The sequence below is a fragment of the Eptatretus burgeri genome, chromosome 13 (genome assembly GCF_056783735.1).
Source record: "Eptatretus burgeri isolate ZD-2024b chromosome 13, Ebu_testis_v1, whole genome shotgun sequence".
NCBI lineage: Eukaryota > Metazoa > Chordata > Myxini > Myxiniformes > Myxinidae > Eptatretus > Eptatretus burgeri.
In genome coordinates, this window is record NC_140973.1 from 8,062,791 (window position 1) to 8,087,894 (window position 25,104).

The 25,104-nt window shown below is 38.0% G+C and overlaps 1 protein-coding gene across 4 annotated transcripts in view; it reads left to right on the plus strand.

Annotated features, from left to right (window-relative positions):
* The window catches only part of LOC147013780 (cartilage acidic protein 1-like), a 348,068-nt gene that overhangs the window by 215,107 nt on the left and 107,857 nt on the right, over window positions 1–25,104 (plus strand). For all 4 annotated transcript variants that reach the window (XR_015050513.1, XM_085851004.1, XM_085851003.1 and 1 more), the window contains 3 exons: window positions 7,643–7,779; window positions 16,839–16,921; window positions 17,974–18,074. Coding sequence is in view for 3 of the 4 variants with exons in the window: in XM_085851004.1 (XP_085707130.1) it covers window positions 7,643–7,779; window positions 16,839–16,921; window positions 17,974–18,074 (321 nt within the window). In the remaining variant the exon portion in view is untranslated. The remainder of the gene's footprint in view (window positions 1–7,642; window positions 7,780–16,838; window positions 16,922–17,973; window positions 18,075–25,104) is intronic.

Sequence of the window (25,104 nt, forward strand, 5' to 3'; positions counted from 1 at the left end):
GTATTGGATTGCAGAAAAATATTAAATAATGTTTTCTCTGGAACAACTTCATTAATTGACATGAAACTTCAGAATTATGATCTTGTAGAGAAGGGAAATACATATTTTAAATTTCATCTTGATCAGATGCATGGTGTGGCAGCCAGAATTAATTAATTTTTTGATCTGGGTTCTTTCTTTTTTTCTTTTTTTTAATAAGGCTCACTTGGCTGTTCCTGGATGGGTTTGAGGGTAGAGCAGTAGCAGCTGAAATGTGAATCCTATTCAGGTTCCCCCTGATGACTTCATCTTTGCTTTTTGCTTGTTTGGCTTCTCTCTGATTGCTCCAATGCAGGACTGAACCTATTTCGTCTTTCATTTGATTTGATTTGAATTGAATTTATTTTCATCCCATTCTGAATCCAATTGAATAATAATTTTATAAACGTCATGGGTCAGGGCCAGGTGTCCAATCAAAGTTGGGTTGCATCAAAGCGGGACGTCTTCGTTCCCGGTCATCACTGCCAGCATTTATAAAATGGAAGTTCTTATTATGTCTCTTATTAATTATGTAACACCAGTATACCAACACTACACAAAACAAGTCCTGGCCATGGTCTGCAATCTCTGATTGCTCTTTTTAGTGATGGAGTTGTACGTACATTTTTGCTTTGTAACAGCACTGCTTGGTCAGTTGAGTGATGGCTTAAGCTTCCCGAGCCTCCACCTTTCATGAGCCCCAATCTCGTATTAATAAATAATAATATTAGGTTCTTATCTCTGTTGCTTTTTAATCAATTAGGCAGTCCATTGTGCTGTTATAGCGCCTTGGAGACCAATTTAAAAGTACGAATGCTTCAATTATAGACACATGCCACAGCTGGACGGATGATGTACGCACCTTTGTGCCAGAGTGGGAAGGATTGTTTTTTCACACAGGTGACGGATATTGTACAGTAATCTGTTGTGCTGAAATCACACTTTTTTCCAACACAAGTACAACAGATGGTGTTCAGATGTTTTTGATGAGTTAAAGGTTAGACATACATTTCAGACACAACAGTACACAGCCCGTTGTGGCATCTTCTGCTTAACTGTCAGTCATATGACTTTGGGGATTCTGGGGAAAAGCACTTCTGAGACACTCTACCAATCATTTAACATTTTATAAGGAACTTCCACAAATAATCAACAGTTTGTTGAGACAAATTCCCAGAAATCAACAAAAATGGACAGTTTTCTTAACCAAAAAAGACAGTTTCTAAGACACTTTTTAAATTCTTTTTCAATTTTTAATGATTTCCAAATGATGAATTAAAAACGTATCACAATTCTCTCCTTTGGGGCACATTGTCCATTTTCACAATTTACTTATTATCCCCCATAAATTAATACCTTTACATAATGATCAAATTACACAATATATAATTACCAATTACCTTTTAGGGCAAAATCGGTCAATAAATTAGTCACTCATCTGCACTTCATTCATTCAGTTCACTTCGCTCACTACCTGTCTTTTATGTTGGCTGGTAAACCAGAACCTTGTGAGTTTTATGTTGGTAAACAACTTCCTTGCCTACTCCAGACATGTATGACAGTTGGGAAATTACAATGAGTCACCGAAACGAAACAGACAAAAAAGATATGAAATATTATTCTCCTCTATAAATGTCCCTAATAATGGAAACAAGTAAAATCCAAACCAAAGAGTGTATAAAATCACAACTCTGGTATATAAATGGTAAACATAATGAATGTGAAAATTTTCAAACAAATCTTATTGAGTAAATAACCAAATGAAAAGTACATAACACACATAAATTAGAAACCAGTGAATTAAAGGAAGTAAAAATATAAACAACCTCGAGTGGACAGAAAACTGATGGATGTCAAGTAATCAACAAAAAAAACCTATACTAATAAGTGTGTGTGTGTGTGTGTGTGTGTGTGTCTCTTCCATAACTCCAAAACCATGAAACCTATCATCCTGAAACTTTGTATGCATACTAAGGGAACTCCAAGGGAGTGCATGAATGAAAATTGGGTGTTTGGGTTAATTTAAACACCCCTTTTGAAGATGATTAACGGCCTTATTTAATTACCCTTTAGCAAGGCATCATATTTGGTCAGCCCTATGTCAACCCTAGTGTTGGCTTAGTGGTTCGGGTGGTGGCTTGGGATCCTTGGGTCCTGAGTTAAAGCCCCGTTGGCCGCTGAATTAAAATACACCAGGAGGTTGACTCTGCCTGTCATCCTTCCAAGGTTGGCATAATGAGCACCAGTGTACTGGTAAGGGGTACACTGCATCAGCGGCATAGCCGCATCCCAACCAATGATGCAACCAGCAGCCTCAGGCTGCACTCGATAGAGTGAGAGCCCTATGTCAGCTTTCTGGGGTCTTCATTCACAATTTGGTTCCGGTTATTCAAACATGCCTTGATTTGGAAACACGATCTCCTCTCACAGACTAATTAAAACATATAATCGAAATATTATCTCAGATTTGAGAATCGAATATTGTGGACTAAATAAGTGTTGAAATCTGGAGTGAAATCTGAATTTTTTTTTTAACAAATTAGTGATTTTTATAACTAAGTGTATTTATTCAAACAAAGCATTAAGCTTAATTTTTTCTCTTGTTCAGACGATTATATTGAGTGAAGAAAATATGAAGGGATGTGCAGTAAGTTTAACTTCATTGAGTGCAATGCTGTGCTCTATAACTTGCTTTTCCAAGTCAATAGTGAATACAGTCCACTGGAGCCCTTTTTCCCCTGGATATTACAAACACAGTTTGCTTTTTCCCATTTTATATGACCTGCTTTCATCACAAAATATTAACATAAATATACCAATAGTTGCTGCAATATATTAATAGTCGGCAGCTGCTGAAAATGAAGAAGTACATAGACAGCACACATGGACGTGGTACAAATGACTTTACGTGGGAAGTGTGCATGCCTGTATGCTTGGTTACATGTGTGTGGTGTGTGGGTTTCGCAGGCACCGGGTCCAAACGGGAACTCACATCCAGGCCCATGGTTTGTGGTGCTGTGGAGGAGGTTATGCGGCCGTCTCATGAACCATGTGTTTCTGTATGTGCTGAGCAGAAGTGCTGCAGCGCTGAAGCCATGTGTGGAGTGGACGTGCTGTGGCATCAAAGCCACGTGAGACATGTCACTGTGCAGTGTGGGTGTGGTGAAATTCGTGCATGTGTGCGAGTGAAAGGATGAGTAATATCGCCAGTGTGCATGCACGGTTAGCATGATCCGCGAAGAGGTTGGAGGAGTGCACCTTGGGGGAGGGACAGCGGGCATGCAGGCAGGCAGGCCATTGCCAGGTGGATAGCATGGGTTTTAATTTTAACTTATCTGGAATTTACATTCCAGATAAGGTTGTGTCATCGCGCACTATCCGTCAGTCCATCTCCTTTTTCGACTTTTCCGGCCAAACTGCGAAGCTGATGCAGCTAAAATTTGGCAGCAACGTTCCTCTCCTGACTGGAAAAAGGGATTGCAAACCTTGTTCCGGTCATGTGATGTGAAGTAGGACAAAATGTCTGACATCGTAAATGTATTCAAAAATCTTCTTCTCCAAACCCACCAGACAGATTGCTTCCAAATTTGAGATACAAAACTTGGCCAGGGTAGGTATGTTAAATTGTGGTGGTCATGCCGATTACATGACCGGTAATGTATCAAAATGGCCGACAGTTCATTTTTGGGAAAATCCTGTAAATTCCTACAAAAATCTTCTTCTCCAGACCCACTCGTCAGAATGCTACCAAATTTCAGTGACATTAGGATAGGTCCTAATGATAAATTACGGTAGCCATGCTGATCAGGTGACCAGAAGTGTGTCAAAATGGCTGCCATGCAAATTCCTTCAAAAACCTTCCTTGTCAGACCTACCAGTCAGAATGCTACCAAATTTGGGTTACAACATTAGGCCAGGGCCCAGATAAGCTGCATGTCCAGTGGTACTATTTTTAAATGCTCCCACCCGGTTTTATATTGAACACAGCAGTTCAAAAGAAAACTTTGCCTCACACCTCACATCACCTCAAACTGCCTTCCTTTCCCTTCATGCTGCCTTCACCTCACCTCACACTGTCTCTCCCTTCCTCACACTTCTTACTCAATGAAGTTATACTTTGGGCACATTGCTTAATCTTTTCTTCACTCAATATAATTGTCCGAACAGGAGAAGAAGTTAAGTTTAATGCTTTGGCAATTTCACAATTTCTTGTGTAAATATGGAGAAGGAGAGAGCACTTACTTAAATTAAATATGCTTAGTTATAACAATTGGTAAGTTCTTAAAATTTTCAGATTTTACTCCAGATTTTGTCAATTAGTCCATGAGCTTTGATCCTCAAATCCAAACAGATTTCGATTATACACTTTAATTTGACTGTGAGAGTACATCGTGGCTCCACGGCAAGGCATTTTGGAGCAGGCTGGAATAAAATGCCGGCTTAAGACCCCTGCGAGATGAAAGCAGGCTGACCACGGGTAAGCCCTTTTGTTTTTTTCATTATGAGCACCACGTTAATTATCTGTTTACAATTACCCAAATACCCAGTTTCCATCCCTTAGTATGCATGCAAAGTTTCAGGCTGCTATGTTTCATGGTTTTGTAGTTATGGACACGCACACACACACACACACACACACACACACACACACACACACACACACACACACACACACACACACACACACACACACACACACACACACACACACACACACACACACACTCACACACACTGACACTTATTATGAAAGATACTGTTGCGAATTCGCGCCCGCCGGCGTGCGGACGGCCGCGTCACTCGAATCGCGGCACGTCGCCCACCGGACGGACAATTCTGTCGTGACCCTCTCGGAACAACGCCGGGAGCTAGTCACGGGTGGGGGTTTAACCCCACCACGACCGTGCCAATTGCCCACCCGCGCAGGATAGGGTTGCTCGCCAAATTCGATCTACCTAAGTACCTGCGAGGATGGTCGACCGGGCGATCGTACCACGCCACAGGCCGGCTCCGGACACGAACCGCTTAAGCGGTCCATTCCGTGCTACAGTGATAACCGAGTGGTGTTATCGTCGGCCTTGACCGTTCCGATTAATTACTGGGATGTTGCACCCACTAGGAACCCCTTTCCGTGATGCAAGATGGAGGGTCAATAGAGAAAAGACAAAGCGAAACGGGCACAGTTCAACAAGCAAGCATTTTATTTACACGCACACATAGACAAGCACGTAAGGCACGTATTTACAGCAATACACAATCAAAATGCACATAAAGCAATTAAAACAAAAGAAACGATGCAGAGCTACAACCGAATATGCGTACACACGGCAACACTTAAACAGTTCTACTTTACGAGACGCGGCGCCACAAGATCCATACAAAAACCCCAAAGAAAAGAAAGAAAGAAGTCGCGACTTCCCTTTGGCTGGTGAGTCCCTCTCCCGTGACCGTCAGCGTGGTCGCGCCTGGCCCCGACCTCTCTTGCAGCCGGCGAACCCTCTCCGGCATTCCCCGTCCGGACGCACAGGTCCACCTCGCAACGGGCGGCGCCACATCTCCCGTCCGTGCCTTCGTGACAGGGCCGCTCGCCAAGGCACAGGACCTCTTCCTGAAGACCAACTCTCCACAAAAACCAACCGAACCACCAGCCAAGACGAAGAGGAAGAAAAAAAGCTCGTTTCGCCCACCCGTGTCCGTCTTTTATCGCCCGGGGCTCCGCCCTTCGCCCCGCCCCGTTCTCGGCTCCACCTTCCTTCGAGAGGGTTCCCGAAAAGGGCGTTCCCTCACGCTTTCCCTCCACCCCGCTCCGTCCGGGGGCCGAGGGAGTCAGTTTTTGGCTCGGAGCCAGAGAATTATTCCCCCAAAAAGAGGCCCCACCTTTACATGACCTCTGACCTTTGACCTGCATCGCTCTTCCTGCACTCCAAAGCGCGGGGAAGTCAGACGGGAAAAACAGGTGGGAAAAGCCCACCGAGCATCCTTGTTGGTTTTTGTTTGTTCCTCCGCGGAGATCGTAACCACATGGAGCCTGTTGAATGGCGAGTGGCGAAGATGTGGTAGCGTAGATGGTGGAGGTGGCGTGGTTGCAGTGTGGTTGGCGCTGTGGTGGGGATGGCGTGGTTGTTGAAATGTTGTGTGTTTGAAATAAAAGATAGAAAAAGAAAAACGCCTTACTCAAAGGATCGCAGCCCGAATGGATCACATAAATTCCCTCTATGCAACGGGTTTGGGCTAACTTCACATGTACTTCGAGATATCTCACCTACGGGCCCTTTATGGTGTAATGCGAATTTCCACAGCCGTAACAATACATTTTATGAGACAATTTTGACAGACTTACACAAAGGTAATTTTATATCACTGCTTGTTGTGTGACTTTTTAACATCAAAAGCACTTTAAGAATATCTTTATTATTTTCCTCTCTCATTTATTTCGAGTTAATAAGTTAGCATCTTTGAAAACATTTTCTATGGGCCTATCACTTTCCTATCACAGGCAGGTTAGTGGTGTCTCTGTCTTCTACTACCTCACCTTTCTGGTCTTGCATCCTCTGCTGTTTCCATGCTTTGTGCCCCCAGGTTTCTGCAGGGCACACGCGGTCCACCATCAACGCCTTCTGGTGAAATTCCTAAAATCTAGGATCATTGCTCATCTCCACTCAATTGTTCCTCTTTTTTCCCACCTGTGGAACCAACTTTCACATTCTCTTCAATCTCAATATTCTTTCCAAGTCTTCATCTCAGATCAACCACCATCTCAGCTGTTCACCACCATCTCAGATCAACCCCTATCCAAAAACACGATATTTTCTACCCCCATTTAACCCTCGCCCCACCTCCAAGCCCACGCCCTCCCAAATTTCTGAGAGTTTGTTTCTCTATTCACCTTGTCTACCCAATGCGTCTTCTCATACTCATTCCTCACCCACCCACCTATTATTTGTTCAAGTCTCCCACTGTTCTGTCCTTCAACCTTGCTGTTGGTGTTTCTCCCCTCCCTCTACTTTTGCTTTTGTTCTGTTGTGTCCTGATCTGTTCAGTTTACATTCTAACTTTTCTATGAGCCTTGACCTTGTATACAAAGCAAAATCTGTTTTTTGGTTTAGAAAACTGTCTATTTTGCATTTCTGAGAATTTGTTTGAGAAAACTGGTAATTATTGGTGTAAGTGCCTTAGAAACTGGCAATTATTCGTAAAGTGTCTCAGAAGTGCTTTGCCTCAGAACACCATAATCATAGTACTACTAGTGTCTGTAAACTGGGGCTCCATCATCATTTGCGGCTTGTGTTGTTTGTTTGGTATTTTTTTCCAATTACTCTTCCTTCTCTCTGTTCCTGGTCGTTTGAAGGGGTCGTGAGTTATAAACACTTTAAAATTTTACTTTGTTTATTGCTAATTTGTTCATTTCATGACGATTGTTTCATTTCTCACCGATGTACTCTACTTTCTTCAGATACTTTCCAATTATTCTATTTCTTATTTTGTCACTATTTATTGTCTGTAATTGACTTGACAACGTCTTCTCTTTGTTCTTGGTTTTCTACTTCCTTATTTTGTAATTTCTTTTTTTCATCGCAGTGTTCCACCCATAAGTGATCATTACCAATAAAGTCCCCTTTTACAGGATGCTGCCACACCTGAATTCGCACTTCCTTCCTCAGCCCGCACTCTCATCGCCACAGACTTTGACAATGATCAACATCTTGAGGTGTTCTTCAACAACATGGCGAACAAGGGACACTCTTCCAACCGTGCCTTCAGGTATTACAAGGAAATGCAAGGAACTGTCTGCCGCTCTTGCGTAGTGATTAATTCATTTACTTTGCTTATGCGAGGGTGCAACCTTTCTTTGAAGGTCTATCTTCTACTGACATAGGATGGAGGTATTTCTACATTGGCTTTATCAGCCAAGTCGGAATACCTTGTCGGAATAGCTGATTATTTTAGCTCATCATTAAGCAGTTCTATGGTCACGTCTGTATTTGTTGAGTTGTCTTTGGTTGTAGAAGTGTTCCGAAGAAATTCCACATAGCACAGGGTATGATATTTTCCCTTCGCGGCCATGAGATAGTTTACACCTGCAAGACGTAACGAGAGAACTTGGTCATATTTTGCGGCTTCCAAAATCCTGTCACTCATTTTCTTCATTATGACAGAGGATAGATTACATTTATTAGGTGTTTCCTGGAAAAACATGGAGGCATCCCAGTTGACATCCACCATTGAACTTTGCAGTGAAGAAGAAGGTATATGTGTACTTGGACCAGCATCCTGTTCCCTATTATTCAGCGTATCTTCTTGTTGGAGTGCTTGCAGCATTGATATATGGTGTTTGCTTGCAAAAGATGCATAGCAGGACCGATTGATGCCTATCGTTGATGTTGCCAACGATGATGATAGGCACCACTTGTTGACTATCATCAACGTTGGAGATTGCTCGGACCCGTTCAATTCCAACTTGCTTTTGAGGAGCTCAAAGTTTGTCTCGAGCACGTGCAGCTTCTTTGAGTGTCAAGAGTCCTTGTTCACTACCTTTAAAGGTCCCATGACACCCAAAACTTTCTGGTTATTTATATATTAACTTGACCTTCCTAGTGAAGAAATCACCCATGGTTTTTTTTTTAATCAAAAATGGGATAATTAGACCAATATTTCGAACATTTATTGTGCTTTTCACAACTTGCTATGCCCCGCCCCTTAAAAAGTTGACTTCAGCGAACCGCTGCGTTGACATCACATGCAGAAACTCGCACAGAGTGGATTGACTCGAGATCTCTAGAGTCTATACGAGGCCGATAAATCCGTCGTCCGTCCAACTCGTCCGATAAATCCGTCGTCCGTCCGACTAGGCCGATAAATCTGATGTGCTGTAGCTTTCTTTTATTATTCTCTTTTCTTCATTGTTTTCTACTGGTGCTACATGACGACAGTAGGAATAAAATAGATAAAAATGCAACAGAACGTCAGATTTATCGGACTACTCTGGACAATTGTGTCGCAAGGTGTGTTCTGCACACAAGTTTTCATCGTATCCGGACAGCGAGATTGCTTCGTTTTATGCGCGGAGAGATACGGCCGATGACATGCGCTGGCCTCGCTTGCGTTTCATTCGCCGCGGAGAAACGTGTCTGCTGCGCTGTGCTGTTCACGTCACGTCACTAAAATATTTCTGATATCGAGCAGTATGCAAGTCAAATTTACATTATTGAATTACGAAGAGGATTTAGTCGAACCAGTTGTTATTTCCAAGTCTTCCTTCGATGTCCTCCTGATCATAATGAACGCCGGGAATTTTATCGCCATTTTCCTCTGCTTGTCCTGCTTTGGGTTCGAACTGGTAAGGCCGTATTCCATTTCCAGCTGCCTGAACTTCACCTCCCGCGACTACGTTATCTGACAATTCTCCATGTGATTCAGACCAAAATCCTTCATTTCTCTCACACTCACTGTCGTTCCCAGACAAATCAAAGTCCATGTCATCCATTATTCAAAACCAAATGTTTGATTTTTTAAAGCAGAAATGAACGAAGCGATTGAGTCGACCAATCGAATGTGGAAACACACAGAAACCCAATTGAATCACGTAGACCACCAACCCGAGTAATTTATGCGCAGCCTTTGTCATACTGCAGTTGACGTCATGTGGGTTACGCCCCTTTCAGTAGAATTTTTAGGGGCGTTCCCGAAGAGGTTTGTTTTTTTAATCTTACATTTTACAGAATGAGTATTGTGAAAAAACATTGTCAGATCTGAAATCACGATGAAAAACTCCTATAGATAGGACATATATATATATATATATATATATATATATATATATATATATATATATATATATATATATATATATATATATATATATATATATATATATATATATATATATATATATATATATATATATATATATATATATATATATATATATATGAAATTTCAGTACTTTTGGGTGTCATGGGACCTTTAAATAGTTTGTCTTTCTTTGTATTTTGACAGATGATGCAATATTCAAATTCAGTGGATCTTTCTCTCTTTATGCTACATGCAGCTTCCATGATCACATGGTGTTGTCTTCATTCTTCATTGTCATCTTCATCCTGACAAAATAAATAGGAAAAAGACGACTAAGTTACAGCATCTGGTAACACTTTTGATGATTGCCATTACTCATACTTCGGTTCAGTTCTTGAGTTCATGTCAACATCATGCAAGCATATATATGCAGATCTGTTCGAAAAAAATATTCACCAACGTTCGTTAAAAAACAATCTTAACTATTTCTATGGAGTCGTGTATTTTGAGGGTCAGGGCCGGACGAAAATGTCATGATTTCACAAAGTGTGGTCCAATATATCCAACATGTACAGAAAACATTTTTCTCCTTAACAAAACATTTTTCTGAGCTCAGAAAAGCTCACCGCAAAAACCTATGAATCAACACCAAGAAGCAAAGATGTGGATAATAGAAAATTGATGGTGGCCATCTTGGATTTTTGCCTTTTACAGTGTTTCGTTCTTACCTGAAGAAGAAAAATGTAAAATACACATTATTTTTTATTTGAATTGTGATTATATGCCTTATATACCGAACTAAAACCATCACAGTGCCTTCTATAGTTGAAAGTGTTTGTTTTGTTTGTGGTGGCCATCTTGAATTTGGCCTGCTGGGAGTGACAGCTGAAGAGATACAGCTTGGCAAGTAGCAGAAATAGATTCAGCACACCCAAATCCTTGAAAATAATATACTTGCCAACGTTTACTCAAAAATTCCGGAAGCTTTTTATATTTGCCTGAAGCCAACAATAATTTCAGTTTTTTTATGTCTCTTGGGGGGAGGGGTGGGAGGTGGTAATGACTGTAGTCAGGTGAGGACCGAACAAACATTGACAGCAGATTCACCTGTTGATGCGACCTCTCACAGAAATCACACTCACTACACATTAATACAATTACCCATCCATACTTAAGCAACCTACCATTTCTCTCAATATCCATGTACCCTGTTATCTCCAATACTTCCAGGTACCCATCTCAATCCAGTTTTAATCTAACTCCTGTTTTAGCTGCTACTGCCTTTCCAGAGACCACACCATGCATTATCTGTTATCCGAGTGAAAGCCCTCTGCCTGAGTACCTTCCTAACTCTCATTGTCTTTACTCATTATGTTGTGGTCCCTGGTACTATCACTGTCCATTCTGCTGATAAACTCTTCTGCATTTATTATGGCTATACCATTCATGATCTTAAACATCTCTAACAGAGATTCAGATCCCCTCATAATCACCTCCTTTCTAATGTATTTAGGCCTGTTGACTGCAGTCACTCCTCATAGCTACGTCTAGGTAGGCCCAGGAGCAAGCCAGTAGCTCTACGCTGAACCCTCTCCTTCCTCAGACATGGTGACCAAAACTGAACAATATTCTCAGTGAGGCATCAAGTGTTTTTGTGAGTGAACATTGTGAGTTTTATAATTTGTCCATAAAGTATGAAACAAATCATTTCTGTTGGCTGTAACAGTTCGTTATTGCTCTGTTAAATGTAGAGAAAGAGGATGAACTGTTTGTTTTTGCACTGATGAGTGTTGGAGCAGTGTAAATCTATAATTGTGAAAATTGTAAAGGAAGTTTGAGTAACATTTGCACAGCTTGTACAGTCAAGTGAACAGAAGAAGCTTATATTGACCATCCATTAATTACATATGCAGGAAGGCGAATTTACAGGGTGTTCGGTTTCGTGTCTGTGCAGACAAAATTGATTTAAAGCTGTGTAACTCGTAAATCCTCTTCTTGCCTTAAAAGCCCTTCATGCTTAAAATTGTAGGTTGTAAGACAGCTGGAGGGAAAGGTGTACAGGAATGTGACTAATGATAAAGCAGAGACCATGGTTTGATATGTGATGTCAGCAATATACACATAATAATCAGAGAATTTCATCTTCATGTGCTGCCAGTTGAGCATTTTACATGTCCTACTCCTAAGTTCCCATGGAATGATGACTTATTGTCATAATACTTGTACTTACTGCCACGTCTTGTTCATAATTACTTTTGGGACAATCCTGTTTTTGTATTTGTGTGAAGATTTAATATGCTTGTTTGTACAACGATAAATTTGCCTTTACGAAATATTTTGGGGGAAGGCATGATCCCATGATACCCCCATTTCCTCATTTGTATCTACAGATGGATGAGGTTTTAATAATGAATTTTAGGAAGTTTAAAGCTTAAATAATTATCGAGGATGTGTGGTTTTAAGTGATGGAGACAATGTTCCAATGCATACTTAGGATGAAGAGGAGAAGAGATTTAGCTCAATACACACTTGGTAGATAAAGGGTATGAAGGTTGGGGAAGGGACAGAGGGCGAGTGAAGTCAACAACACTGCCACATTCACCCCACGCACACGGAGTGAAAAATTGGGTTAAGTAGTTCATTCACTCCTGTCTGTCTATGTGTCCACAAAGGTCGGTTTATGATTGAGGAACAACTTAACTTAAATTGAATGTTGTATTTTGAACATGAATCAGAAAACAAACCTTTAGTTTAGCAGTACTTTGGCTCTGAATTATTTGTCTTGATCACACATGCGCAGAGAGGAGTGAGATTAAAAAAAAAATGCACTCTGTCTGCCTGTCTGGCAGTCAAACAAAATTGAAAACCATTCCAAACAGGAAACTTACTGTTTTTAAGGATGTAATGAAGGACACAAACAACAGGCATGAATAAATAATGTAATGTGTTGAATAAGGTGATGTAAAAGATGCTGCATCAACAGCAGTAAACTTCTGAATTTCTTTTCTTCAACTTTTAAAATCTTTATTTTATTTAAATTGAATTATATACAGTGTCCAAAAATGGATAAACCAAGAACGTTGAATAGTTTTATTGTTATTCCAGATATTGACATAAGTTTAATATGAATATATGAAGAATGGTGGTAAAAAAAATTAATAATCAGTCTTGTAAGTTTTAGTTTATTTAATCATTTATGGTATTGTTTAGATATTCTTGAATTATAATTGATAAACTTCGACATGTCATCCATCATTCTCTTATAATCAATTTAATTCGGTGTTCAAAATCTGAGAAAACATTTTTCAACACATCTGTAGGGATGGATGACACAGCATCAACAATACGATGTTTCAGTTCCTCAAGGTGTCTTGGTTTGTTAGTGTAGATTTTACTTTCTAATAAAACTCCAGAGATAAAAATATAAAGGTGTTAAGTCAGGTGAATGAGTGGCCCATTTCATATGTCCTCCTCAACCAATCCTACAGTCTGGCAAAGTTTAATTTAAAAACACTTCAACAATTCAAGCAAAGTAAGGTGGTGCTCCATCCTTTTGAAAGATACCTCTTGGTAACAAGTTTACCTTTCGTGTTCAGACAATTCATGCAAATTTTCTTCTCCCCATATCCTACAATTGTGATGAATAACTTTGCCTGATATGTGAAATGTCACCTCATCACTAAAAATGAGGTTTGATTAAATAAAAAAAAATGCTTGGCTGATTCTATCCGTTCAATTAATTCTTGGCAAACATTTACTCTTGTTTCATAATCCTCTTGTAAAAGTTAATGAACTGTTTACATTTTATAACATTTATACCACAATTATTTATGAAGGATATCATGAACAGAGCTTTTTGGAATGTCTAACTCGAGTGATGCTCTGCTAATTGACCTTTTAGGGTTGTTGGTAAATGCCTCTGTAACAGCATTCACCCTTTCATTTGACTTTCTTGACCTTCCATCAGATTTTCCCTTCAGGACAGATTCTGTAGCCTCAAAATGATCCACCCATCTCCAGACGGTGTCTTTCAGGTGCTGGTTTGTTCATTTCACGCTGAAGATGCCTTTGGGTTTGAGTGATTAAACCACAATCATGTACAAATCTCATAAATTTTGCTTTCTCTTGAGGATTTGTCATTGTATGAGAAAATGGGGTTTCTCCTGAAACAGAAAAATATCAGGCTCAATAAATTTTTGAGATATGCTCGATATCGTTTTCAGCCCTATCTCTCAAAGGTGAAGAATTGCTTTAAATATTAAAAAAAGCTATTATATCTGGATCTTGATTTGGATCCTCACCAAAATCAAACCACTTAATCCTTGTCGCATTCCCAACCTGTCCACGAAGTTTCGTCCGAATATTCCCACAACTTTTTGAGATATTGTGATGCATATCAGTTTCGCCCTATCTCTCAATGGTGAAGAATCACTTTCGAAAATTATTGAATCCAGATTCGGATCTTCACCAAAATTTAACCAAGTTTTCCTCATCACACACCCAAACGTGTCCACCAAGTTTCATCCAAATCCATCCACAACATTTTGAGATATCGTGCTATATATCGTTGTTGGCCCTCTCTCAGTGTTGAAGAATTACTTTGATAGTTATTGTAGCCGGATCCGGATCTTCACCAAAATCTAAACAGTTTGTTCCTGTGAGACACTGAACCTGTCCACCAAATTCCATGTGAATCCATCCACAACTTTTTGAGATATCCTGCACACAAACAAACAAATGAAATTGCTTGTTGAGCAAGGAATTGCCGGAATAACTTTGTCATATCTCCATGATCTCTGAAAAAACAAAAACCTGGAGTTTGATCTTTCAAGGTCACCAGATTTGCCTTGACCTTGTGACTTCAAATAGTGACAAGCTATGCATGCGTGAGATCAAACCTCCCTGGAACGAAACCAATAACAACGAATTTACAACACTTGAACTTTGTTGCCATAGTAACTGGAAGTGGCTGAACCAAATTCCATCATTTTTGGCATATAATAAGACACTCATACCAATATACCACATTGCAAATTGGAAGTCAATCGGGATCGAAATGACGTTTTTATCGCAATTTGAAATTTTTGACCCGACCCCCCCCCCCGACATTCGACCCCCGACCGCAAAGAAGGGTGTTGGTGTGACACCCCAATGAAAACATATGGTTGGATGCAGAATTGGAAGATGCACATTTTGGATTTGGTTTGAAGTCGATACGACCATTTTAGCGGACGTTATTGCGAAAATAAGAATTTCGGTTTTTCGGTGACCTTGACCATTGACCTAGATTCACCAAAAACGACAAGTGTCTAAGTTGGACCATGGCTGACGTCTGTACCCAGTTTGGTCATGAGAGCTGAAATGGTGTGGCTGCTACAGGGTAATCAAACACACAAACAAATAGACAGACAGACACACAGAATGACACACACAACCGACCAACATAATTGCCAAAATCCGAAGGATTCCAGCAATCAACAAACAGACAGGCAGGGGTGGAAACATAACCTCCTTCCACCTTCAGTGGTGGAGGTACTAACAATCAATATTAAAAATAAACTAAAATCTACAAGTCTATCGCGTGTATTCATATCACATTTATGTAAATATCTCGAACAACTATAAAACTATTCAACATTCTTTTTGGTACATTCATTCTTGGACACCATGTACTTGAACATTATAGAACACAAATCGCCTTTTTTGGCACTTTCAAAACCCTTCCATTTATCAGTACTTGGACAAAATATTACAGCATTTTCAGTCATGATGACCAATCAAATTTGCTGCTCGTACACCTTGCCCGTGTCTTTGTTTATCAAAACGGTGAGGAGTTTAAGGCGTTCTGTGAACTCTCTGGTTGCGTATGTAATAAACAGGTGGCACCTATTCACACCTACAAGAAAAATTGGTGTCACAATAGTGCTGGAAAAAAAAAACAACAAATTATTGTTGATTTAATATCAAACATTACCATTAAACATTCGTACATGACATCAGTAAGAGCTAATTTGCTTGTGAATTGTAACCGGTGACAATTTCTTGAATCATTATATGAGGAAAATTATTCCTCCAAGAGATGGCATGGCTAATAACCTTTTAAAAACTCTCCATGAGTAATTTAATGAACCCCCACAAGTTTGGAAACGTTGAAAACGACATTGAAATGATGGTGGGAAAGGCTACATTGGATCGTGCGAGTAGTTGGTGTTGTTTTGGATGTGCATGAATGGATCTGCATTAACTTTATAAAAGGAAATTTATTCGTTTTATTGCACCTAGTATAATGGAAATTTGTTTTGATGAAGAATTCACACCGTTATTTATTTATTTATTTACTTATTCAGTTTAAGACTCATGGAGGAGCCTGTGTATTTCTCACATGTATGACAAGGACAAGAGTAAACTGCAATGGCATGGGATTTGATTCTGAGATCCTGAAAAGACAAGACATCGATTAAAACTGTCAAGAAAGATTTGGAATGGTTGGCTTTACACGAGACCGATGCAATATTGATAGATCTGTGTGGAAGAACGCCATCATTCGAACAACCCCCTTTAAAAAAGGGAAAACTGTCATAAAACTAGAAGGGCACTCTGTAGAGCGCATACCACTGCCACGTAATGCCTGATCCACGAGAACATATCGGGCCCAATACATTTTTGAAATATCATGCTATATATCGTTTTTGGCCCTATTTCTCAATGGCGAAGAATCACTTAAAAAATTAAATAATTCTCATATCCATATCCGGATTCGGATCTTCACCAAAATCGAATCAATTCGTCCTTGCAACACACGCAACCTGCTATCAAGTTTCATCCGAATCCGTCCACAACTTTTTGAGATATCCTGCACACAAACAGACAGAGAGGGGTGAAAACATAACCTCCTTCACCCTCGGTGGCGGAGGTAACGAATGTTGTTGTTGTTGCTACTGTTGGATATGTTCAAGTTATTTACACATTCAATCAGACTGAAATGTATTGGAATTGCTCTACCCTTTAACCCTTTTTAACAATTTCAGCATAAGACATGATAATGATGGCCAGTTGCACGTGATGAAGCTGAACCTTGGTGATGCAGATGAACCAGCTGGGACCGGTACTGGTGAGGTTTTACATTGAATCAAAGTCAAGTGAGACAAATCTTGAAAGCAATATTCCTTGGAGGAGTTTGCCTTTGCAATGGTTAGTTGTTCAAGTCAATCCATTACCATTATAATCCCTCTTTGGCTTCGCTTTCAGGCAATTAGGTTATTCACTGTTCTTAAAAAAATAGAATTCCATGATAAACATTGTTTTCTTTCTTCTAAGATTGAGTGTGACCTTCGTACTCTGCCTGGACTAAATTCCGAGTTATCCGCACACCTGTGAGCGCCACAATGACTACACCAGCGGCTTAACTGCTCCCGAGTATTCAGCATGTCTGGGGTGTGATTGGGGTTTGGGGGTGGTAGGAGTGGGGATGCAACCAGCATGAATTGCAATCCAAATCCAGTTACAAATGCATTGGTTTTCTCATCAAATCATGAAAAATGTTTAAAATGCTCATGTTGGTGTTCTGATATCCTTTGCTAACAATCAATATCTCACTAAGAATATAATGCAGAATAATTCAGTGATATTTTAAAAATATTGATAAAATAAATAAAAGGGTAATGGATTGGTGAAATAAAAATAAAAATAAATGCCCTCCATTCTTCCCCACACCCATTGCTTGTCCCAGTCCCCCTCTACCTTGTCCAACTCTGTTGTTGGTGTCCCCCCCCCCTCTCTCTCCTGTTCCTTTTGTCCTGTTGCATCCTGATCCATTGAGTTGTACTTGCTTTTCCACGAGCCTCGACTATGTGTACAAAAAATGAATGAGACTGGAGGGTTGTGGGAGAAGTAGGGAGAGAGTAAAAAAAAACCAGTTTGGAAGGAGAAAAGGGTAAAGGGAGGAGGATATGGGATGCGGACATTTTGCTTCTGTAACACATATATGACGTGTGCAGGGTCATTTCACATCATAAACATTCAATAGTCTCTGAGGATTTTCATTGAGCCGCATTAACTATTCATGCTCCACACTCCCAAAAATTTCATATCATAGATCATACGTGCGGTTATTGATAATGAGTACTCATGCTTCAGTCTTCACATGACCTTGTGTGTGCTCAGGGGGAGTCGTCACAGATCTTAACGGTGATGGCACTTTGGAGCTTTTACTGTCTCATGGCGAGTCAAAGGTCCAACCTCTCACCGTCTACACTTCAGCCCAGGTTTGCAGTCAACGTCTTGGTGTCCTTGTAAATTTCTCAGGCTTCATTCCACAGAGCCTTGACTTGATCAAGGACATCATGTAGCACCCTCTGCTCACAGTATATTTTTTGTCCCCCACCCCTCCGACAAGGTCGGAGATGGGAGACAATAAAATGAGCTCCGACTGATCGACCGTCCCATCACCTGTCCTTGTACTTTTCTGTACACAATTTATTAACCTCCGCCATCTTCGAAGATGGATGGAGGTTACTGTTTTCACCCCTTTCTGTTTGTTTGTTTGTTTGTTTGTTTGTTTGTTACTTACGAAATCTAAAGATTTCGTAAGTATATTGATCAGTTCCGTTTCTGTTTGTTTGTTTGTGTATTTGTTTGTGTGTTTATTTGTGTGTTTGTTTGTGTGTTTGTTTGTGTGTTTGTTTGTTTGTAGGCACGATAACTCGAGAACGGAAGAAGCTACCAATGTCAAATTACACCACGTGATTCAGGAGGGTGATGGCTCGTGCTGATTAGATTTTGGTCAAAATCGGTCAAAGATCAAGGTCACAGTGAGGTCAAACATACAAAAAAAGTTTTAAATCGAGATCGGAAGAAGCTACCAATGTCAAATTAGACCACGTGATTCAGGAGGGTGATGGCTAGCGCTGATTAGATTTTGGTCAAAATCTGTCAAAGGTCAAGGTCACAGTGAGGTCAAACATCAAAAAAAAAAAACTCGCTAACGGAAGAAGCTACCAATGTCAAATTACACCACGTGATTCAGGAGGGTGATGGCTAGCGCTGATTAGATTTTGGTCAAAATCTGTCAAAGGTCAAGGTCACAGTGAGGTCAAACATCAAAAAAAAAACAACTCACGAACGGAAGAAGCTACCAATGTCAAATTACACCACGTGATTCAGGAGGGTGATGGCTGGCGCTGATTAGATTTTGGTCAAAATCGGTCAAAGGTCAAGGTCACAGTGAGGTCAAACATTCGATTTATGATGGTTTGGTACAGAATCATCGTAGAAACTTCTGGTTTGCGTCGCGACCTTCTCTCGAGACAGCTTTTATTAGACAAGGTCAGAGGTCAAGTTGACGATTTCGTAAGTACCAGTCTATGACTGCTTGTTTGTTTGTTTCTTTGTTTGTGAACAGTATTATGGAAAAACTCCTCGACATATGGTTCAAGGATCATGCCATTAAACTTTGGACTTGGTCCCCTCCCCCCCCAAAAAATTGTTAGAGAAAAAAAAATTTTTTTTTTGCATTTCTATATGTTTTAAGTGATTTCCACCCCCCCCCAAAAAAAATGTTAGAGAAAAAATTTTTTTTTTTGCATTTCTACATGTTTTAAGTGATTACGAACCCCCCCAAAAATTGTTATGCCCCCCCCCCAAAAAGGGAATTTTTTTTGCATTTCTACATGTTTGAAGTGATTTCCAACCCTCCAAAAAATTGTTCACACCAGCCAAAAAAAAATAGACCAAAAAATTTTTTTTTTGCATTTCTACATGTTTTAAGTGATTTCCAACCCCCCCAAAAATTGTTAGAGGAAAATATTTTTTTTGCATTTCTACATCTTTTAAGTGATTTCCACCCTCCCCCCCAAAAAAATTGAGAAAAAAATTTTTTGCAACTTTTTTTTCAACAAAATTTCGATTTCTTTTTTTTGCATTTCTACATGTTTTAAGTGATTTCCAACCCCCCCCCCCCCAAAAAAAAAATGTTGGAGAAAAGAACTATAACTGTCAGCACTGTTGACATCATATTTAATGAATAAGATATAAGGTTCACTTGAGTGACCCAGCAGTATTGGCGACGGAGGTTTTGCACTCTCCCGAGTGCTCCCCCTCTAGTTTTATTTTTATTTTTTTATTTTTTTGTATGCCTTGTCGAGGCTCGTATGAGAGCTAACACACAACGCACATCAAGGGGGGCATGAGTCAGGAGGGGAGGGAGTGGGAAGGACAAAATAGTGGGGAACAGAGACATTTGGAGATGTGGAAGGGAGAGGGATGGGACGGGGAACATGGCGAATAGAAGATGGACGTTACAGGGATTTTCAGGAAGGAAAGCAGGGAATTTGAAGGAGGTGGGATTGGGTGGATTATCGGGGGTAGAAAAGATCGAGGATTTGGATGGGGGATGATAAGAGGTGGTGGTGAACAGCTGTTTTGAAAGCCTGGAGGGAAGAATGGGATTGAATAGAGTGTGAGAGTTTATTCCAAAGGCAGGAAAAAAGAGGAATGAAAGAGTGAAGGTGAACAGTGATTCGTGATTTTAGTAGTTTTACCAGAAGGGGGTTGTTGACAGACCTTGAGCACCCTGCGGAAATGTGGTGGGGACAAATCGCAGAGAGAGCAGGGGGGCGAGGCTGGAGAGGAGACGGTAGAAGACAGAAAGACCACCGACCAACCTGTGGTGATTGAGTGAGAGGCCCAAAGACTCGGCCTCATTGCGGGAGATGCCAATGATACGAAATGCCTTGGTTTCTACAGCATGAAGCCGAGAAAGGTGGGAGGCAGGAGCACCAGCCCAGAGGGGAGAGCAGTACTCCATCAGGCTGTGGACAAAAGCTTTGTAAGTGGTCAGGAGCTCAGGAGGGCCGAGGAAGGACCTTGCACGACGGAGGATTCCCAGTCGGCGACTGGCTTTGGAGGAGAGGTTTGAAATGTGGCTTTCCCAGGAAAGGTCATGACAGATAGTGAGATCCAAAAGCTTGAAAGAAAGGACTTCTTCCAGAGGATTGTTGAGAAAGTGAATGGTGGGGGGGGGGGGGGGTTCTAAACGGTCCTTTCGAAGAGACATAGTGAGTGTGAGATTTGTCCGGATTGAAAGACATGTTCCACGTGTTGGACCAGTTTTTGATTTTATCCAGATCAGCAGTGAGCGAAGAAGCTGCTGCTTGCCAGTCTGAGGGATGACCAATGGTACGGCAGAGGGTGGAGTCATCAGCAAAGAGATATAGAGGATTTTCGAGAGAGTCGGAGAGATCATTGATGATAACCAGAAAAAGAACAGGGCCCAGAACGCTACCTTGAGGAACTCCAGCCTGGACAGGAAGAGGGGATGAAAGAACTAATAATTATTGAAAGAACAATAATTCAAAAACTGTTGTCCATTTAGCTTTAATATTACAGATATCTATTCCTCATCACATTATCTAAGCCTGATGAGATCATAGCAGTGATTGACTGAATTTTGTTGCCATGGCAACCATCTCTGCAACTTGTCTCATGTACGTAAACAAAAAAAACAATCGTTGAATGTTTACCTTTTATATTACAGATATCTAGTTCTCCCTCAAACCACCCAAAATGTGGGGTACCTCGAGTATCAGCTCCTTGTGAAATCAAAAACTTTGTTTTACCTTGATTTTTAAAGCCTTGATTTACGTTGATTTTTAAAACCTTGATTTACTTTTATTTTTAAAACTTTGATTTACCTTGATTTTTAAAACCTTGTATTACCTTAATTTTTAAAACCTTGATTTACCTTGATTTTTGAAACCTTGATTTACCTTGATTTTTTTTTTAATCTTGATTTACCTTGATTTTTAAAACCTTGCTTTACCTTGATTTTTAAAACCTTGATTTACCTTGATTTTAAAAACCTTGATGTCCCTTGATTTTTTTTTAAAACCTTGATTTACCTTGATTTTCTTATACTTGTTTTACCTTGATTTTTAAAACCTTGATTTACCTTAATTTTTTAAAACCTTGATTTACCTTGACTTTTAAAACCTTGATTTACCTTGATTTTTTTAAAACCTTGATTTACCTTGTTTTTCAAAACCGTGATTTACCTTGTTTTTTTAAAACCTTGATGTACATAGATTTTTTTTTAATGTTGATTTACCTTGACTTTTAAAACCTTGAGTTACCTTGATTTTTAAAACCTTGATTTACCTTGTTTTTTAAAACCTTGATTTACGTTGTTTTTTAAAACCTTGATTTACCTTGTTTTTTTAAAACCTTCATTTACCTTGATTTTTAAAACCTTGATTTACCTTGTTTTTTAAAACCTTGATTTCCCTTGTTTTTTAAAACCTTGATTTACCTTGATTTTTAAAACCTTGATTTACCTTGATTTTTAAAACCTTGATTTTTAAAACCTTGATTTTTAAAACCTTGATTTACCTTGTTTATTTAAAACCTTGATTTACCTTGTTTATTTAAAACCTTGATTTACCTTGTTTTTTAAAACCTTCATTTACCTTGATTTTTTTAAAACCTTGATTTTTAAAACATTGATTTACCTTGACGTTTTTAAACCTTGATTTACCATGATATTTAAAACCTTGATTTACCTTGCTTTTTTTGAAACGTTGATTTACCTTGATTTTTTTTAAAACCTTGATTTACCTTGTTTTTTAAAACCTTGATTTACTTTGTTTTTTTAAAACCTTGATTTTTAAAACATTGATTTGCCTTGATTTTTTTTAAAACCTTGATTTACCTTGACTTTTAAAACCTTGATTTACCTTGATTTTTAAAACCTTGATTTACCTTGTGTTTTAAAACCTTGATTTACCTTGTTTTTTGAAACATTGATTTACCTTGATTTTTTAAAACATTGATTTACCTTGATTTTTTTTAAACCTTGATTTACCTTGTTTTTTAAAACCTTGATTTAACTTGATTTTTTAAAACCTTGATTTAACTTGATTTTTTAAAACCTTGGTTTACCTTGATTTTTAAAACCTTGATTTACCTTGTTTTTTAAAACCTTGATTTACCTTTCTTTTTAAAACCTTGATTTACCTTGGTTTTTTAAAACCTTGATTTTTAAAACATTGATTTACCTTGATTTTTTTAAAACCTTGATTTACCTTGTGTTTTAAAACCTTGATTTACCTTGTGTTTTAAAACCTTGATTTACCTTGTTTTTTAAAACATTGATTTACCTTGATTTTTTAAACCTTGATTTACCTTGTTTTTTTTAAAACCTTGATTTACCTTGTTTTTTAAAACCTTGATTTACCTTGTTTTTTAAAACCTTAATTTACCTTGTTTTTTTAAAACCTTGCTTTACCTTGATTTTTGAAACCTTGCTTTACGTTGTTTTTTAAAACTTTGATTTAACTTCATTTTTTAAAACCTTGATTTACCTTGTTTTTTAAAACCTTGATTTACCTTGTTTTTTAAAACCTTGATTTACCTTGCTTTTTAAAACCTTGATTTACCTTGCTTTTTAAAACCTTGATTTACCTTGTTTTTTAAAACCTTGATTTACCTTGTTTTTTAAAACCTTGTTTTACCTTGTTTTTTAAAACCTTGATTTACCTTAATTTTTAAAACCTTGATTTACCTTGTTTTTTAAAACCTTGATTTACCTTAATTTTTAAAACCTTGATTTACCTTGTTTTTTAAAACCTTGATTTACCTTGATTTTTAAAACCTTGATTTACCTTGTTTTTTAAAACCTTGATTTACCTTGATTTTTAAAACCTTGATTTACCTTGTTTTTTAAAACCTTGATTTACCTTGTTTTTTAAAACCTTGATTTACCTTGTTTTTTAAAACCTTGATTTACCTTGTTTTTTAAAACCTTGATTTACCTTGTTTTTTAAAACCTTGATTTTCCTTGATTTTTTTAAAACCTTCATTTACCTTGATTTTTAAAACCTTGATTTACCTTGATTTTTTTAAAACATTGATTTACCTTGATTTTTTAAACCTTGATTTACCTTGTTTTTTTTAAAACCTTGATTTACCTTGTTTTTTAAAACCTTGAATTACCTTGTTTTTTAAAACCTTGATTTACCTTGATTTTTAAAACCTTAATTTACCTTGTTTTTTTTTAAACCTTGCTTTACCTTGATTTTTAAAACCTTGATTTACCTTGTTTTTTAAAACCTTGATTTACCTTGTTTTTTAAAACCTTGATTTACCTTGTTTTTTAAAACCTTGATTTACCTTGTTTTTTAAAACCTTGATTTAACTTAATTTTTTAAAACCTTGGATTACCTTGTTTTTTAAAACCTTGATTTACCTTGTTTTTTAAAACCTTGATTTACCTTGTTTTTTAAAACCTTGATTTACCTTGTTTTTTAAAACCTTGATTTACCTTGATTTTTAAAACCTTGATTTTAAAGCCTTGATTTACCTTGATTTTTAAAACCTTGATTTACCTTGATTTTTAAAATCTTGATTTACCTTGATTTTTAAAACCTTGATTTACCTTGTTTTTTAAAACCTTGATTTACCTTGATTTTTAAAACCTTGATTTACCTTGTTTTTTAAAACCTTGATTTACCTTGTTTTTTAAAACCTTGATTTACCTTGTTTTTTAAAACCTTGATTTACCTTGTTTTTTAAAACCTTGATTTACCTTGTTTTTTAAAACCTTGATTTTCCTTGATTTTTTTAAAACCTTCATTTACCTTGATTTTTAAAACCTTGATTTACCTTGATTTTTTTAAAACCTTGATTTACCATGATTTTTTAAAACCTTGATTTACCTTGTTTTTTAAAACCTTGATTTACCTTGTTTTTTAAAACCTTGAATTACCTTGTTTTTTTAAAACCTTGATTTACCTTGATTTTTAAAACCTTAATTTACCTTGTTTTTTTTTAAACCTTGCTTTACCTTGATTTTTAAAACCTTGATTTACCTTGTTTTTTAAAACCTTGATTTACCTTGTTTTTTAAAACCTTGATTTACCTTGTTTTTTAAAACCTTGATTTACCTTGTTTTTTAAAACCTTGATTTAACTTAATTTTTTAAAACCTTGGATTACCTTGTTTTTTAAAACCTTGATTTACCTTGTTTTTTAAAACCTTGATTTACCTTGTTTTTTAAAACCTTGATTTACCTTGTTTTTTAAAACCTTGATTTACCTTGATTTTTAAAACCTTGATTTTAAAGCCTTGATTTACCTTGATTTTTAAAACCTTGATTTACCTTGATTTTTAAAATCTTGATTTACCTTAATTTTTAAAACCTTGATTTACCTTGTTTTTTAAAACCTTGATTTACCTTGTTTTTTAAAACCTTGATTTACCTTGTTTTTTAAAACCTTGATTTACCTTGTTTTTTAAAACCTT